At 29.8% G+C, this 15401-nt stretch overlaps 1 protein-coding gene across 2 annotated transcripts in view; it reads left to right on the top strand.

Annotated features, from left to right (window-relative positions):
• The window catches only part of LOC550970 (lysophosphatidylcholine acyltransferase), a 27740-nt gene extending 12339 nt beyond the window's left edge, over window positions 1–15401 (top strand). The window contains exons 3-12 of one of the 2 annotated variants that reach the window (XM_006568334.3): window positions 2827–2972; window positions 7357–7574; window positions 12200–12312; window positions 12818–12972; window positions 13075–13212; window positions 13346–13471; window positions 13594–13741; window positions 13981–14079; window positions 14151–14295; window positions 14401–15401. In XM_006568334.3, coding sequence (XP_006568397.1) covers window positions 2827–2972; window positions 7357–7574; window positions 12200–12312; window positions 12818–12972; window positions 13075–13212; window positions 13346–13471; window positions 13594–13741; window positions 13981–14079; window positions 14151–14295; window positions 14401–14486 — 1374 coding nt within the window. In that variant the 3' untranslated portion in view covers window positions 14487–15401. Of the gene's footprint in view, window positions 1–2826; window positions 2973–7356; window positions 7575–10166; window positions 10382–12199; window positions 12313–12817; window positions 12973–13074; window positions 13213–13345; window positions 13472–13593; window positions 13742–13980; window positions 14080–14150; window positions 14296–14400 lie in introns of both variants that reach the window. The other variant, XM_026441942.1, reaches the window with a different exon arrangement.

The following is a 15401-nucleotide window of genomic DNA, read 5'->3' as shown; positions in this document are numbered from 1 at the left end:
TCAAAAATAAATACATTCATAATAAAAATGACATAAATCTCCTCTATGATACGTTCAAATATCGCATTTATTAATATCCCAAAAATTCCAAAAGATATTTCAAAAAAATAATCTACATGGACGAGCATTTTTCGAGCAATTTCGAAAACAGAATGATGTGAAATGGGATTTAATAATCATCATCATCATTTAGTCAATTTAGGAATCCGGAGTACGTCGAAATGATTTAACTCGATTATAACCTCGATCGATTTCTCGATACGTACAAAATGCAGATATGTAATAAAATTTCAAAAAGGAAAAAAAAACATAATTTATATAGATAACTATGTAATAACTATAATTTATAGATAACTTTTTCTAATTTCAGAACGTGAAAATGGGATTTAGTCATCGGGAATTCAAAGTATGTAGAAATGACTCGGTCATAACCTCAATTTTTCGATACAATGCATAAATATACATTCGAAAAAAAAAATAAATAATCCGTAGATAATTATCATCTTTTCCTAATATATCGAAACAGAAAACGTGAAACGAAATTTGATTCATCGACAAAAATTCGAAACTTGTCTATATTCGAAATGATTACTAGATCCATAAATCAATCTCTCAATCTTTTTCGATGCATAAAATACACGCACACACACACATATATATTCAAAATTCCAAAAATCCAATTCGAAAAAATAATCCATTATTAATTTTCTTTTTTTTCGAAATTTTGAAACAGAACGTGAAATGGAATTTAATCATCTGGTATCTGATATATGTCGAAATGATTACTCGGTCATAACCTCGATCTTGAAAGTTTCGTGTGTACGCGTTATGTAAATACACGTACGCGCGGCTGTGGTTGCGGGCACGAAATGACGTGAACAGGTGATAGAGTCTAACGGAACGTCTGAACGGTACTCGTTTCTTCTTTTTTTTTTTTTTACCTCTCTCCTCTCCCTCTCCATCTTTTTCCGCTCGTTCTCTCGATCGTTCGTTCGTGCCGTTCAGCATCCTAAATCTCCTCTCGAGCCCCGTAACCTTGGCCCACTGAACAAAAAAGTAGTCCTTGTTCCGACCGAGAAACGAAGGTTCGCTCGGTGAACTCCGGGATTAATTGATTATAACACGTGACCTCTATTCCACGTTTCTCCGATTATTCTCTCCTTTAATTTCACGATTATTATTTTTGGAAGAAAAAAAAAGAATTTTTTACGAATGAATTTCGATAATTTCGTAAATTAATAATTCGCGTATTTTAAATTGCGTTATATTTTTTTTCCATTCGGTACGAGGTATCGAGTTAAAGTGACTTACTAAAATGGAGTGACACGATTTTTGAACGGAAGTTGGATATTAGAAGAGAAAGACAGATAAACAGATCTAATTCTAGCATTAATTTAGCAAAGATAAATTGCTTGCAACTTGAAAAATAAGATTATTATCTGCAATTATCAATTTCACTATACATCTTTAATAAATTTCTACTTCGTTTCCAACGATTTTATACGCGTATCACGTTGTAATAAAAGTAGCTTAATAATAAATTAACAAATTATTATTATTTAGTATACTATTAATAATAAATCTAAATACCGTAAATAACTTGCGTGCAAATTATATTATTGAAATGATATAAAATCCGTCGAGAATTAAATTCTCGAGAAAGCAAAATATAAAAAAAAGAAAAAAAAAATTCTTACAATACCTTAACTCGCCAATGATGCAATTACAAGTAGAAAGTGAATGTCGTCCGTTCTCGCGCTAGCTGATATTGACATTCTCGCGAATAGTTCTCTCGAATATTCTTTTCTGTGAGAAAACTTGAAAATTGTTACACGCGATACGATTATATGAGGAAGAATAAACAAATAAATAAAATCGTACCGAACATAATGCAACGTTATATGAATCAACTTGCAATCGGCATGGAAGGTCATCGTCCTTCCAACCATCTCTAAGGTGGGCCGTTTATCGATTACCATACAAAATAAGCTGCCATGCATATATATATATATATATATCTCGAATATTTGTGCCTCGTCGTGCCGATGAAGCATGTATATAGATTGTGCTGATCAAGGTTTCGACAGTTCCTTATCAGCGAAAACCTTCGCGATACGAACCCCTCACTCGAGTCATCGTTAATAGGGACTAAAAAAAAAAAAAAATGACGCGATGCATCTTTCCTCCTCGAACAAAGAAACCCTGAACTTTATTTTATCCCTCTTTGATCCAGGCTAATATTTTTTTTTTTTTCGAGATTCGATTTAACAAACGATTTAATTCCACTTTCGAAATATTTATTATCTTTGACATTCTGAAATTGACTTTTCGATTTGTTAACAACCTTGTCATCGATCGATCATCCTTGACGATTATAAATTATCGATTTCTTTTTAATTATTATTTTATTATGGGAGGAAATATAATCTCTTTCTTTTCTTCCGATTCTTTCAGAGTAGTAGAAAGTATTTTTCTTTCTTCGAAATTTTTATCATCGCTGAACATTAGAATTTAATTTAGAATTAATTTCTCTTTAACGACTCCTCTCCTTTCCAAAATGTTTCCATAGAAGAGTAATCGAAATGGAATAAACGACGAATAATTTTAATCGTGTAATGCAAATAGAAGAATATAAAAGAAATAAATATAAAAGAATATAACAAATAATAAGATAATTAAAAATTCAAAAAGAGACAGAAGAAATTAAAGTTGAAGAATTCTTCTTCTTCTTCTTCTTCTTCTTCTTCTTCTTTTTCTTCTTTTCTCTTTTATATCGGAGCAACATATTGATAGCAGTTGTTGAAGCGGAAATGCTTCGTATTTCAGACGGCATTCCTGACTGTGGCTCTCCTACCATTCAGACTAGCTGCAATTACGGCTCTGGTGATCATGGCCTGGCTTTTGGCTTGTCTAGGCCTCCTTGGATTGTCCGAGGAAGATCTTCGACGCGCACCTTTGACGGGGTGGAGACGGTAAGAATGCATCGAACCGCCATTATCATCATTATTATTACCTTCTTCTCGTCTCGTTTCCATGCGTTCTTTTCTTTTTTCTTTTTTTTTTTTAATCGCCTCTGCCGCACTCTTTCTGTCCACTCACTTGGAATGCCTTTTAAACTAAAATTTAAAAAGTTTCTCCTTTATTATTTCTAACGAGTTTTTGACTTTGTTTGTTGTATGGAATATTGGAATTTTTGCATGGCTTTACGGCTGTTGTACAGATATTCGTTTATTTGTCGTTTGTTGATTGAAGACTGGACATAAAAAGAATCGCAAATATCGTAATTAATATCGTAGACTTTCGAATTTTCTTAATATAAAAACTTTCTATTGTTAATTAAAGTTTTAAAATGTTGACGTGTGATGTGATATAAAAAAATAAGTTTTTAATATATATATATATATATTTGTCAGAACGATAAAATTTTATTAGGTTGATATCTTGAAATAGCTGATATCTTAAAAATTTTCATTTTCAACACGTGACACAAACTTTTTCTTTTATGGCCAGTCTTTAATTAGTTTTATATAAATAATAGCTAGAATAATAGATAAAATTTTTCTTTTCTTTAGAAGAGGAAAATGATTTTAAAATTGAATACAGTACTTTATTTTATTTTTTTTTTTTTATTTAACTTTGAAATCTTTTCTTTTTAAGATTTCAAAAATATTTTTAAGTCTTTGAGCTTTATAAAATTTCGATATGCGAATTCTCTCGAAATTTAACATATTTTTCTAATGAATTTTTTTTCTTTTCTAAATTTTTTTTTAATCATCAAAAATTTACAAGCAAAATTTGTCATATTTGTTTATAAGGTTTATAATGAAATGTTCGATTGTTTGCCTCAACTTTTGTTCGTTTTATATCAACGTTATAAATAATAATGTTAAAAGATTGATGGAATCGCGTTATTGGTAACGTAGGGAAAAGTAAGAAAGGATTTAATTTAGTAATTTAGAAAGGAAACAGCTGATAGAAACTTGTATATAAATAATGTATTAATTATAAACACGTATTAATATTAATTCGATGCAGTTTGAACTTGATCAAATTATATTTACTAAATTACATTTATTAAACCAAATTTCAAGAATTCATTAACTATATTATTCTGTTTTTTCAAAAAAACAATTATTTAAACGTAAAATATATGTGATACTATAAAAGCATTTTTTTTTATCCAAATAAAAATTCTTATTACAATTTTTTCTAATGTATCATTCTTCCTTTTTTTTTCTTTTTTTCAAATTAACAAACACTTCAATCATTCTTTTCTTCACTTTCTTATTATTACAAATTCTTACTATTTCCAATATAATATTCTTTCGAACCAAATACCTCTATCTCTAAAATTTACTTTTCAAAATAAATCTTCTCATGTACAAATTCTTATTCTAATTACTTCCAATATATTATTTCTTTTCTCGAGAACCAAATATCGTATCCTCCGTATTAAAACTTACTTTCCACAAAACGTATCTTTTTTTCATATACAAACTTCTATATAATTATTTCTTTATATATATATATTTCTCTTCGAACCCTCTCTTAAAATTCACTTCACCCATTCTCTAATATAATCATTCCATTTCTTCTCTATATCAAAATTGAATCTTCTCACTAAATGGAAACTAACTCTTAATTATTTCTCCCTACCTTTTCATTTCGAGCGAAATAAAATACTTGTAAAAATTTATCCAAACACGAAGCGGATAAAACACTTCTTACAAATACCTCGTTTGATACTCTTCTTCTTCTATATATTACTTCCTTCCTTTTATCGGGCCAAATGTTTAAAATGTCTCCTCCGTCGCAATACCGTGGCTCAATACGTAGCGTACGAGATAGAGATAGAGAGAGAAAGAGAGAGAGAGAGAGAGAGAGATGGACGAAGAAATGGCCCTGGCCAAGATCCGATTGCCGGCGAGACGAAAATGATTAGGATAAATTGCGGAAATCCCTTGAAGAATTTTATTTCACGGCCGTACACTTGAAATGATTGAAGACCCGGGCCCGGCAGTGGAGGAGGGGGGAGGAAGTGAGCGTGAATGACCGCGGCGAAAGAAACGAGCGAGAATAACGATAAAAAGAATAAGTAACGGGAGAAAGTACGGGTTGGATAAGTAGTTCGTTCGTAGCCCGTTCTCTCGCTCCCAACCTTCCGATCGATGGAATTCGCAATAACAATTCCCCGGCCGCCTCATCATTTCGCCTCCTATCGCGCCTCGTGATTTCGATCGCGATCCACGATATTTAATCGCAACAAGTGTCGCGTTTCGCGTTTCGCGCGCGCACACACACCTCTTATTCGACCATTTCGAACGAAGAGACAATTTAATCTCTGTAATTTTCAACAACTGAGAAGGCCGCGCCGCGCCGCGTCGATTTCACGTGGAAATGATTTTCTAACGCGATTCCTCGAGAACTTTTGCTCGCGATCAGATAATATGCGTGTATGTGTGTATATATATGTATATATCATTATTGAATTGCGATTAGATACTTTCTTCCTTCCTCGATCATATCATTCTCGATTTTATTATTATTGTTTTTTTCTTTTATTTTCTTTTTTTAAGATGGAATATTGTATTGTATATATATATAGGAATGAAATTTTTAAAAAATTGAATATATATATGAAGAAATAAACAGGAAAGTAATTACCTGTTACTTTTTAATTAGAAATTGTGAAAATGAAGCTTGGAATTTGGTTCGATGGAAAAGAAAATGATATATTCGATAATTCGAATTATGAATAAGGAATATTATGATAATGATAATAATAAAATTTGTTTCTTTCGTCTGCAGTAACATTCAGGAGGCGTATTTGTTTCGATTCCTATAAACGGAAAATGTGTCACAACACTTTCAAACGTAGACATTGTTTAGAATAATAAAACTCCCCCATAAGAACACGTCACACGCAGGAGAAAATGTTGTCGGCATAGAAGTTTGTTTGCGCACGGAATATATATAGTCGCTTTTTGCAATAAAATAATTATCGCCACCATTCTACTTTTGCACATCCATATTTATTATTAACTCGAAATGCAAAGTTCCATGGACACGTAGAGCAGTATCGATTCAATTTAATTTTCATGTACGGCAAAATATACAGCAAAACAAATTGTTAATACTTTAAAATATAAATTTGTTATTATTGAATATATAATTACTGTTACATTGATATCATAATTAATAGACTTTTTGAAAATTGAAGGATAAAAACATTAGAAAAAGAATCATGTAACTGAAAAATGTATCTAATTTAAATAAAAAAAAAAAAGGAATAACGAATATATAATTCTTTTTTCAATTTTTAATTTTTATACATATAGTTGTATTATTGCAAAATGTTGAAGTAATGATTTTTATCTGATAAAAAATAACATTTTCAAGTTCGGCTTACAATCTTAGGAAGAATACATGTAACTCTTTTTTTATTCATATAATGATCAATAAAAACGATTTTTCCACAATATAACAGCTGTCCACTTTGAATAATTCAGTATCATTGGATATAGACATTGGATTCGATGTAACCTTGAATAAATTACTTTTCTACCTTGAAGATGCATTTATTATATAGCTTTTATGTCATGTATATATAAATATCTTGTACATATACAACGAAATTATTTAATTATTGTAGATACTTTTTTCTTAATTTAATTGTATCGAGATTAATTTTTAGTAGAAATTAATACACGAGATGCTTAATGTATATACATCGTTTGCTACACTGCTATTCTTTGTAAATTGTTCCCCTTTCCTTTGAAAAAGGAAGGCTATGCACGTTTCGTAACATCAATAATTATCCAATAATCATTTAAGAATCTTTTATATTTCCCCTTTTAGAATTTTTTCATTAAAAACTTTTTCTTTAATATTTAACTTACACAACTGTTATAACTAATTTAATTATTTACCAAACGATTAAACGGTCAAATTTATAGAACCTCGATTACTAAGAAAAAAAGAAGAATACTCGTAATATATTGTTAAATCTTCTTTGACCATCCTTTTTTTCGCCAATTATTCATCGATCATCGATCTAAAAATTATAAAATCAATCCAATCAATGAAAAATAATCGATATGATAAGTAGTGGCAAAGTAAACGAGATTCTATCAGATTTGTATAATAACTCTGTAAATAGCAATAGTATATTGCACGAGTATAGAGTGTTGTAAATTTGCTTGCCAACGATTTTAGCACGTTCTATATAAAATGATGTAATTTAAATATACTTGACCATGTATCTGTATATAGCGTGTATATATATATATACATATGTATATACACACATATGTATATATATATATACACACATATATATAAAAATGGAAAATACAGAGACATGCGAATCGTGATCTGCTGGATGATGCGAGCATTGTTCATCTGCGGTGGATTTCATCACCTGAAGGTCAAAGGTCGTAGAGCAGAATCAAAGGATGCCCCCGTGTTAGCCCTAGCCCCGCATTCAAGCTTCTTCGACGCACTTCCGGTTGTTTACCTCGGCGGACCGAGCATCGTCGCCAAAGCGGAAATCGGGCGCATTCCTTTTTTCGGAAGTAGGTTCTTTTTTTCCTCCCAAATTTATGCTCTCTCTCTCTCTCTCTCTCTCTTTTTCTTTCTCTCGATCCGATCGTTGGGAATCGTTGTTCCGTCACGTCGTTTCCGGTTTCTATCGAATTCATCGAATTATTTATAGCCTCGTTGCGTGGTTTTTTTTCTTTTTTTTTTTTTAGAAATTTCGTCCTTCTCTATTTTTTACTCGAAGATTTTACTTGAAGATAAGGAGAAAATAAGAAGGGAAAAGAAGGAAAGTGTTGTTTTGTGTAAAATTGTCGTTATTTGGAAAAAAGTGTCGAGGAAAGGAAACGTTTGTTTTTCGTAATATCGAACGCTTAATATCGTGGAAATACAATGAGATAAACGTGAGAATTTTTGCTTCATAATTTTAATTTTTCATTTGCTCGAGAATTAATGAGATGCGGCGAAGTCGAATAAAACGAGTATAAAATTTGTTGAAAAACGAAATTGAATAAAGAGAATTGATTATTTCTGTGAAAAGTAGAAAAAAAATGATATATTGTTCTGCGAAACTTGAAACACGATGGAACACGATTTTAAAAAAATCTCATTACGATAATAATGCAAACGTTCATTTTATTCATACACAATCTTCATTCTCCATTTTATTCCTAGAAATTGAATCCTCGAATAAGGATATATCGTTTCTATTTTCTAAAGAAAAGTTCTACGAACTCGTAAATCCGTAAGAATCTCGCATTATTAATCCTTGTTTATTAATTCTTCTCCGAATTTATTTTATTAGTTGAAAAGAAGAATATTAAAAAAAAAAAAAAAAAAAAATGCATTCTCAATCGATCGAAACGTCATTTCATCTTGAATTTTATAATTTACGAATCACGAAATCGCATGCTAATCGTTGAAACAATTATAAAATAATATGGCATTAATATCGTGCAACGTGCAAGATTTTATAAAATAATTTTCGTTATCGTTATCATATTGCACATGCATCAGTTAATATCGAAGAAAAGAAAAAAAAAATCGACTCGAGATAATACAGGAAATATAAACATGCGTTATACATACATACACCTGTGAAAACAGGGAAGAGAAAGATAATCATATATAAAGGCTAACAGAAATATGTATATAGGTGGTGAATGGGGAAACATTTTGTATTGTTACTAACAATATCTGGAATAATGGGCATACCTACATCACTAACTGACACTGTTTAATACTGGACAATCACACGTGGAGCACGTTATTTTCTATAAGAGGTTCAAAGGTTAACAACAATCGTTACAACACCTATAACGCATGACTACGGATACTGCCTCACTTACTACGTTCCTTATTTCCTACTTTCCGAATAATCCTTCCTTTCTTCCTCCCCTCCCCTTTCTTCTCTCCCCGCTTCTCTTCTCGAACGCAATACAACGCGAATTATCGGTTTTTCCTTCCCTTCCTTTCCCAACCAGGGAAAAAAATAAATAAATAAAAAAGAGGAAAACTTCGTCGAAGTCTGGGCAAAGTGTCTGAGGTGTAACGCAGGAGGCGTAACGGTCGGGAGTAGCTCGTGGAGTAACGAACCTCGCGGCTGCGTAAACTTTCTCGTTACAATGTCACGTGACTTCTCCGGGAGCGAAGTAAAGTTTCACTGTTGCGCAAATAAACCAATACGGCACGATATGTCGATTCCACGTGACGTTCGAAGCAGAAATTAATATATCCTCTCCGTTTTGCAAATGTCTTCGAACATTTTTATACTCGTGTCGATATCCAAAAGTGGTATAGTCGAATGGAACAGTTTCGATATCGTTTGTTATTTCAATCGACGTATTGCCTTGTTACACGAACCGACATCAACTCGAGACGTTAATTAGATGTTGGTTGGGCAAGTATCGGCCAAGTTGTATATATATATATCGTTCATTTCACGTGAAGTATGCAGCCAAGAGTTTCGAACGAAACGGGCACACGGCAATTTTAAATATTGACACAAGAGTTTCCGCAAATTTGTCGGGAAAGAGGAGATGGGAATTTTCGTCTGTGTAATTCGAGTCCGGTAATGTTGCTCGAGATTCCGTAAAGGGAGGGAGTCGCGTTCTCTTAGAAAGTCGATTGGAGGAAAAGATCAAAGAAACGAGGCTCGCTCCTCGTTCAAAATTTCAAGCAGTGTTAATTACAAAAGAAAAAGAAAGAAAGAAAAAAATCTGGATCAAAAATATCGAAAGATATAATTCCTTTTGCCCTAAAGGAGATTGGATCCGAATTTTTTTTTTTTTTTTACTTTTGAACGAACGAGGGGGAAAAAAGGGAACGAGGATAGGGATATTAATTAAGGAATAATCAAAGATAAATTTTTCAAACTTTCTTGAAACGGATCATCTCTCGAAACGATCCACTCCTTTATTATTACGTAATACCGGTCGATAAATAATAATCGAAAAATGGGGAAAGTAATCGTGAAATAAATTAGGCAGATTGGAAGGGAAAAGAGGATAAAAGAAAGATAAAAGAAAAAAAAAGATCGCGTCCTCGAGATCCCGATGGATCTCGAGATGAATTTAAAGAATGAAAACGGGGAAATCGTGTTAATCGGAGATTAACGTTAAAACCTGCAGCAAAATAGTGCCCTGGTTGTGCTTTATGGGTCGGCTCACTTACCAAGCAGGAGGAATGAGAATCGTTGTGCGCGGAAGGCAGGCGACGAGGGCGGAAGCGCCGATCTTAGTGGTTGCACCCCACTCGACCTTCATGGACGGAGGGATTGTCTACATAACTGGCTTCCCTTCGATCATCGTAAGACGAGAATCAGGATTGAACCCTTTCATCGGAAGTACGTGCCAATTAAATTGAAACGATTTCAATCGCTTTCGATCATTAACCAAACTGGCTGGATCCTTTCCTTCAATAAATTGCGTAGAGTTAATCAACTAATCAATTTCTCATCTTACGTTATTTAATATCATAACGTTTAGGGTAATTCCGATCGGGATTATTTAATTGGAATACTTTCTCGAAAAAGGATTAGATCAGTTTAGCGACTGTTTTCAAAGATTTTTTTTTTTTTTTTTTGAACGTGAATTAGATCATATATTAATGATTACATACGTGTGTGTATAATTGTATCGTTATTTTTTGGGAAAAAGTAAGTAGTAGAAATTTAATTTATCGATTGAGTTAAATGAACGCGAATTAATTTGAAATATCGAGAAGAAATATTGTATCAATATTGGGTATAATTCATATATTTCGCGATGTAAAAACAAGATATTTGAATCTTTCTTAAATTTAGACATAAAATGTAACCATCTCTTATATGTGTGAATACGCGTTCATGATTCACGAAATTATTTTTATTAAGACAAATCGTAGAAATAACGTAGAAATCTTTTTTTTTTTTTTTTAAATACTAGAAATATTAGAATTTGTTTGGAAATGATCAATTTTCAAAATTTTTGATTCCCTATTTTTCTAATATATATTTTCTTTTTCCATTCATTTCATTTCTATATACATCGTGTACGAGTAAAATTAGCTCATTAAAAAAAGAAGAAAATATAGATTATACATATTCCTTCCACCAGATACAGAATTATGTTTCGACATTGAAAGTATTGATTTTTTTAGAATCTATATCAATTAATATCGATCAAGTATTTTATTTCTCGTGATGAATAATATTCAAAATTAATTATGTTTCGCAATTTTCTAAATTGTAATTTGTTTTTCTTTTAGAAATTATTATTAGATTATTTTTAGAAATAAATTTCATTGATAAATTTAACGGAGAATAGAATCAATATAAATTTATCCATACAAATGATTCTTGATTTTTATATTTTGAAACACAATAGATTTCGTTACTTAAATAAACTTGTTGATCACATTTCTTGTTATTTATATATAATATTTTCGTAATTATTTCATGGAATAACACGATTCACATTCACAGAAATCTCTATTTGATCTTAAGAAGGAAATTATATGAACGAAACAGAATTATGAATTCTTTTAACAAAAAGGATGCCCAAGAATTTTGATACGTAATTTTTTACTATGATATTTATCGTAATATTAAGAAACACAATAATATAATGATTTAATAAAATAAATATCCAAAAATTTCGATTGGAATTTTTTTTTTAAGCACAACATCTTTTAAGATTAATATAATTTTTAACAATGTTTGTTTTTACATTAATATAATTTAATATAATATATTTGCAATTAAAAGGAATTTCCATTTAAAAAAATATCAATATTGTCAATAAACAAACTTTTTTCCAAGATTCTCCCATTCACCACGATACATATGGAATAAATTTTAAAACATATTTAAAATAATAGTTTTGAAAAATATGTTCAGAAACTTTGAGGAAGGTAAAATTAAATAATAGAGAAAAATTTAACATTCACTTTTTGTATTTAAGTAAATTTAATACGAACTACAATTGACTATAATTGACATATGAGTGACGTTGAAAATTAATTTATTGCATGTTTTTTATTTTTCCGTTTGTTTTATATATATATATATATGTATGTATCTATGTATATATGTATATATATATATATATACGTATGTATGTATGTATGTACGTATATCGTATGTATGTATGTATACATATATTTTTCTATGCCACGCTCACAGAACTTATCAACTATACGCAACCAGTCTATGTTTGGAGAGAAGATCCGAATTCACGACAAAATACGATTAAGGAAATTATCGAAAGGGCTACTTCGAAAGAGGATTGGCCACAGGTATCATTAACAAAGAAAACATTTTTTGTAAAAATCAAGATAGATAAAATTTTTTTTATTTTATTTAATTAAACCAGACAGATAAATAAGTTTAAAAATAGAAAAGAAAATTAAAAAATAATTTTCTACTAAATCTCATTAATCTGTGGATCTAATTAAATTTATATATTTAAAAAAAAAAATTATATTTTAACTTATGTGTGTATGTAGTATATTTTTAATATTAATATTAATCTTCGATTTTTATCAATTTTTAAAATAGTTATTTATATTTATATGTAATTATATAAGTTGCACTTAAAATATCTTTACAAAATAAAAAATATATATACATATAAATATTTAATTAATAATTAATTAATTGCAACTTAACTAGCTTATTTGTAACAAAGAATTAAAATTTTTATAAATAATAAATTTATTTATATTTGAAGTAGTTGAAATTATTCTCGATATTTTTCTTTTTAATTAAAAACATTTTTTTAAAAAATATCTTTATTTGCAGGTGATGATTTTTCCCGAAGGTACTTGTACAAATCGATCGTGTCTTATTACTTTCAAATCGGGAGCATTTTATCCCGGTGTTCCTGTTCAGCCTGTTTGTATCAGATATCCTAATAAATTAGACACTGTAACGTGGACCTGGGAAGGTCCTGGAGCGTAAATATTTCATGACCTTTTTTGTTTTAATTAAAAAAAAAAAAAAAAAAGAAAGAAAATCATTCATCGAAATATCAAAAATTATAAAAATTATATTTTCAGATTAAAATTATTGTGGCTTACGTTGACACAATTGAATAGCAGTTGTGAGATAGAGTTCCTCCCCGTTTACAAACCAAGCGAAGCCGAGAAAACAGATCCTAAACTTTATGCAAATAACGTACGACGTCTTATGGCTGAGTGAGTATTATCAAAGTAGAGAGATAGATTTTGAATTTTGGAAAATAAATAATGAAATAAATAAAAATCTTTATATTTGAGTATTAATTGTATTGTTAAATAATAAAAATAAAATTTCATTTATTTTTTTTAGAGCATTACAAATTCCTGTATCAGACTATACGTATGACGATTGTCGAATTATTAGCAAAGCTCATCAACTACATATACCACGGGCATCTACCATAGTCGAAGCTCATAAACTTCGTAACAAACTTGGGTATGTTATTGAAACTTAATAAAATTATTTGTAGAAAAATAATATATATATATATATATATATATATATATATATATATATATTATGTGATTATTATTAATGTGAAATTTTTATTCTTACAGTTTGGTATCGACAAAAATGGAAGAAGAATTAGTTCAAAAGAAAACGGAAAGATTTAGCGAAGAAGTTAATTTACATGAATTTGCGCAAATTCTTAGAATAGATGCAAAAGAATCTGCTACTCAACAACTGTTTCGAATACATGATAGAGTCTGTATCATTTATTTTTTATTCATTACAATATTTATATCATCGTATACTTGTTTTGTCAAATATCTAGTATCTTTTATTATTTTCATTTTCTCTCAGATTCTAATATCAAAGATAATATTAAAATAGTATAAGTTTATTATGTAATAGTAATCGGTTAACATTTCTGCGCGTGGATATAAATAATGCATATATATTACACGCGAAAAATTAGTTTATTGATACAATGATTATTGCAGCAAGGAAATGGTAAAATAGATTTGGAAGAATATTTATTCACGGTACTAGCCACGACAAACGCAAATTCGGAGCTAGACAAAGTTGAAACAGCGTTTGAAGTAAGTATGAAAAGAAAATTTCATAAATTTATCTTTTATACACATATTATATACGACGTCATGACGAACAGGTATGTGGCACAAAATCATTATCGTGTATTAATAAAATGGAATTAAGAAAAGCTTTAAAACTCTCGCTAAATGTGCCACTGGAAGAATCTGATAAAATTTTTCAGAATGCAAAAATTGATTTTGCCGATACGACAGTGAATTTTGGTAAGTTTCGTTTAAATTAAGCTATTAATAAAAAGAAAAAAAAATGTAACTTTGTAATAACAATTTTTTTTTTCTTTTTTCCAATTTTTAATCATGTTCGGATAGAATTCGTTTTAGCCGCACTAGCAGCAAGAACAGAATATTCTCATATATTCGCTGGAAATCCTGAAACGAGGAAAAAAAATATTTGAGAGTATTTCATCAACTCGTTCCATGTTCATCGAAGATACAGGACGCATCGTGTTTGTGGCAGACCGCTTCTTAATCAGATATGTGCTAGTCCTGTGTAAATTTGTTCCATTCTTGCTGATATTACTATCTTCTCAACGACTAAATAGCCATTCATTGTTTAGTATTATATTATCGTTGACGAAGCAAGAAATGTTGTCTTCGTGAAAACTAAGAAAATCATATATGGAACGAGAAATATCTATAGAGATTATTAGAATCGTACTGAGCAAACATATAAATAGAAAAGTTTTTCGTACGAATAAAGTCAATTTTTAAAAGGAGTGCAAAAATCCAAAATAAAAAATAAAATAAAAAAGAAAGAAGAATGATATATATTTATTATTTAACTTGTATTCTAATAATTTCTTATTTACTATAATTTTATTTATAAAAATAAAAATTTTTATATCATATTGTTTTTTTCATAATGAAAATATACGATTATAATTACAGAAATGCGAAAAAAATAAAATATTTTTTATGATCTTTTTTATTTTATTTATTATGTAGTTCATACGCATATAGTAGTCGTGATGTTGTTTCGTTCGAATAACAAGGCATAATAAAAAAAAAAGTACTATGTATTTTCATTCACAGATATACACTTATCGTTATTCGCATAGAGTTTATTGCAAAAATTTCCTCCCTTTCAAAGTTATCACGTTAAAATTTAAAGTCATGTAAATAGTATTATATCGAAGGTTTCTTAGACGTAAGCATATGCAGATTCCCTCCTCGTATTAAAAATTACAAATTGTCCATGCAAAATAAAATTAGTTTTAAAATTATCTAGATTGTTCAGGGTACTGATTAATTAATTTGAAGGCTATTGAATGTTCCATGCGTTGTATTGTAATAAAGTGTATGGTTAATAA

The sequence above is a fragment of the Apis mellifera genome, linkage group LG7 (genome assembly GCF_003254395.2).
Source record: "Apis mellifera strain DH4 linkage group LG7, Amel_HAv3.1, whole genome shotgun sequence".
Taxonomy (NCBI): domain Eukaryota; kingdom Metazoa; phylum Arthropoda; class Insecta; order Hymenoptera; family Apidae; genus Apis; species Apis mellifera.
Note: the sequence above shows the minus strand (reverse complement) of the source record. Positions and strands in the feature narration are given on the sequence as shown.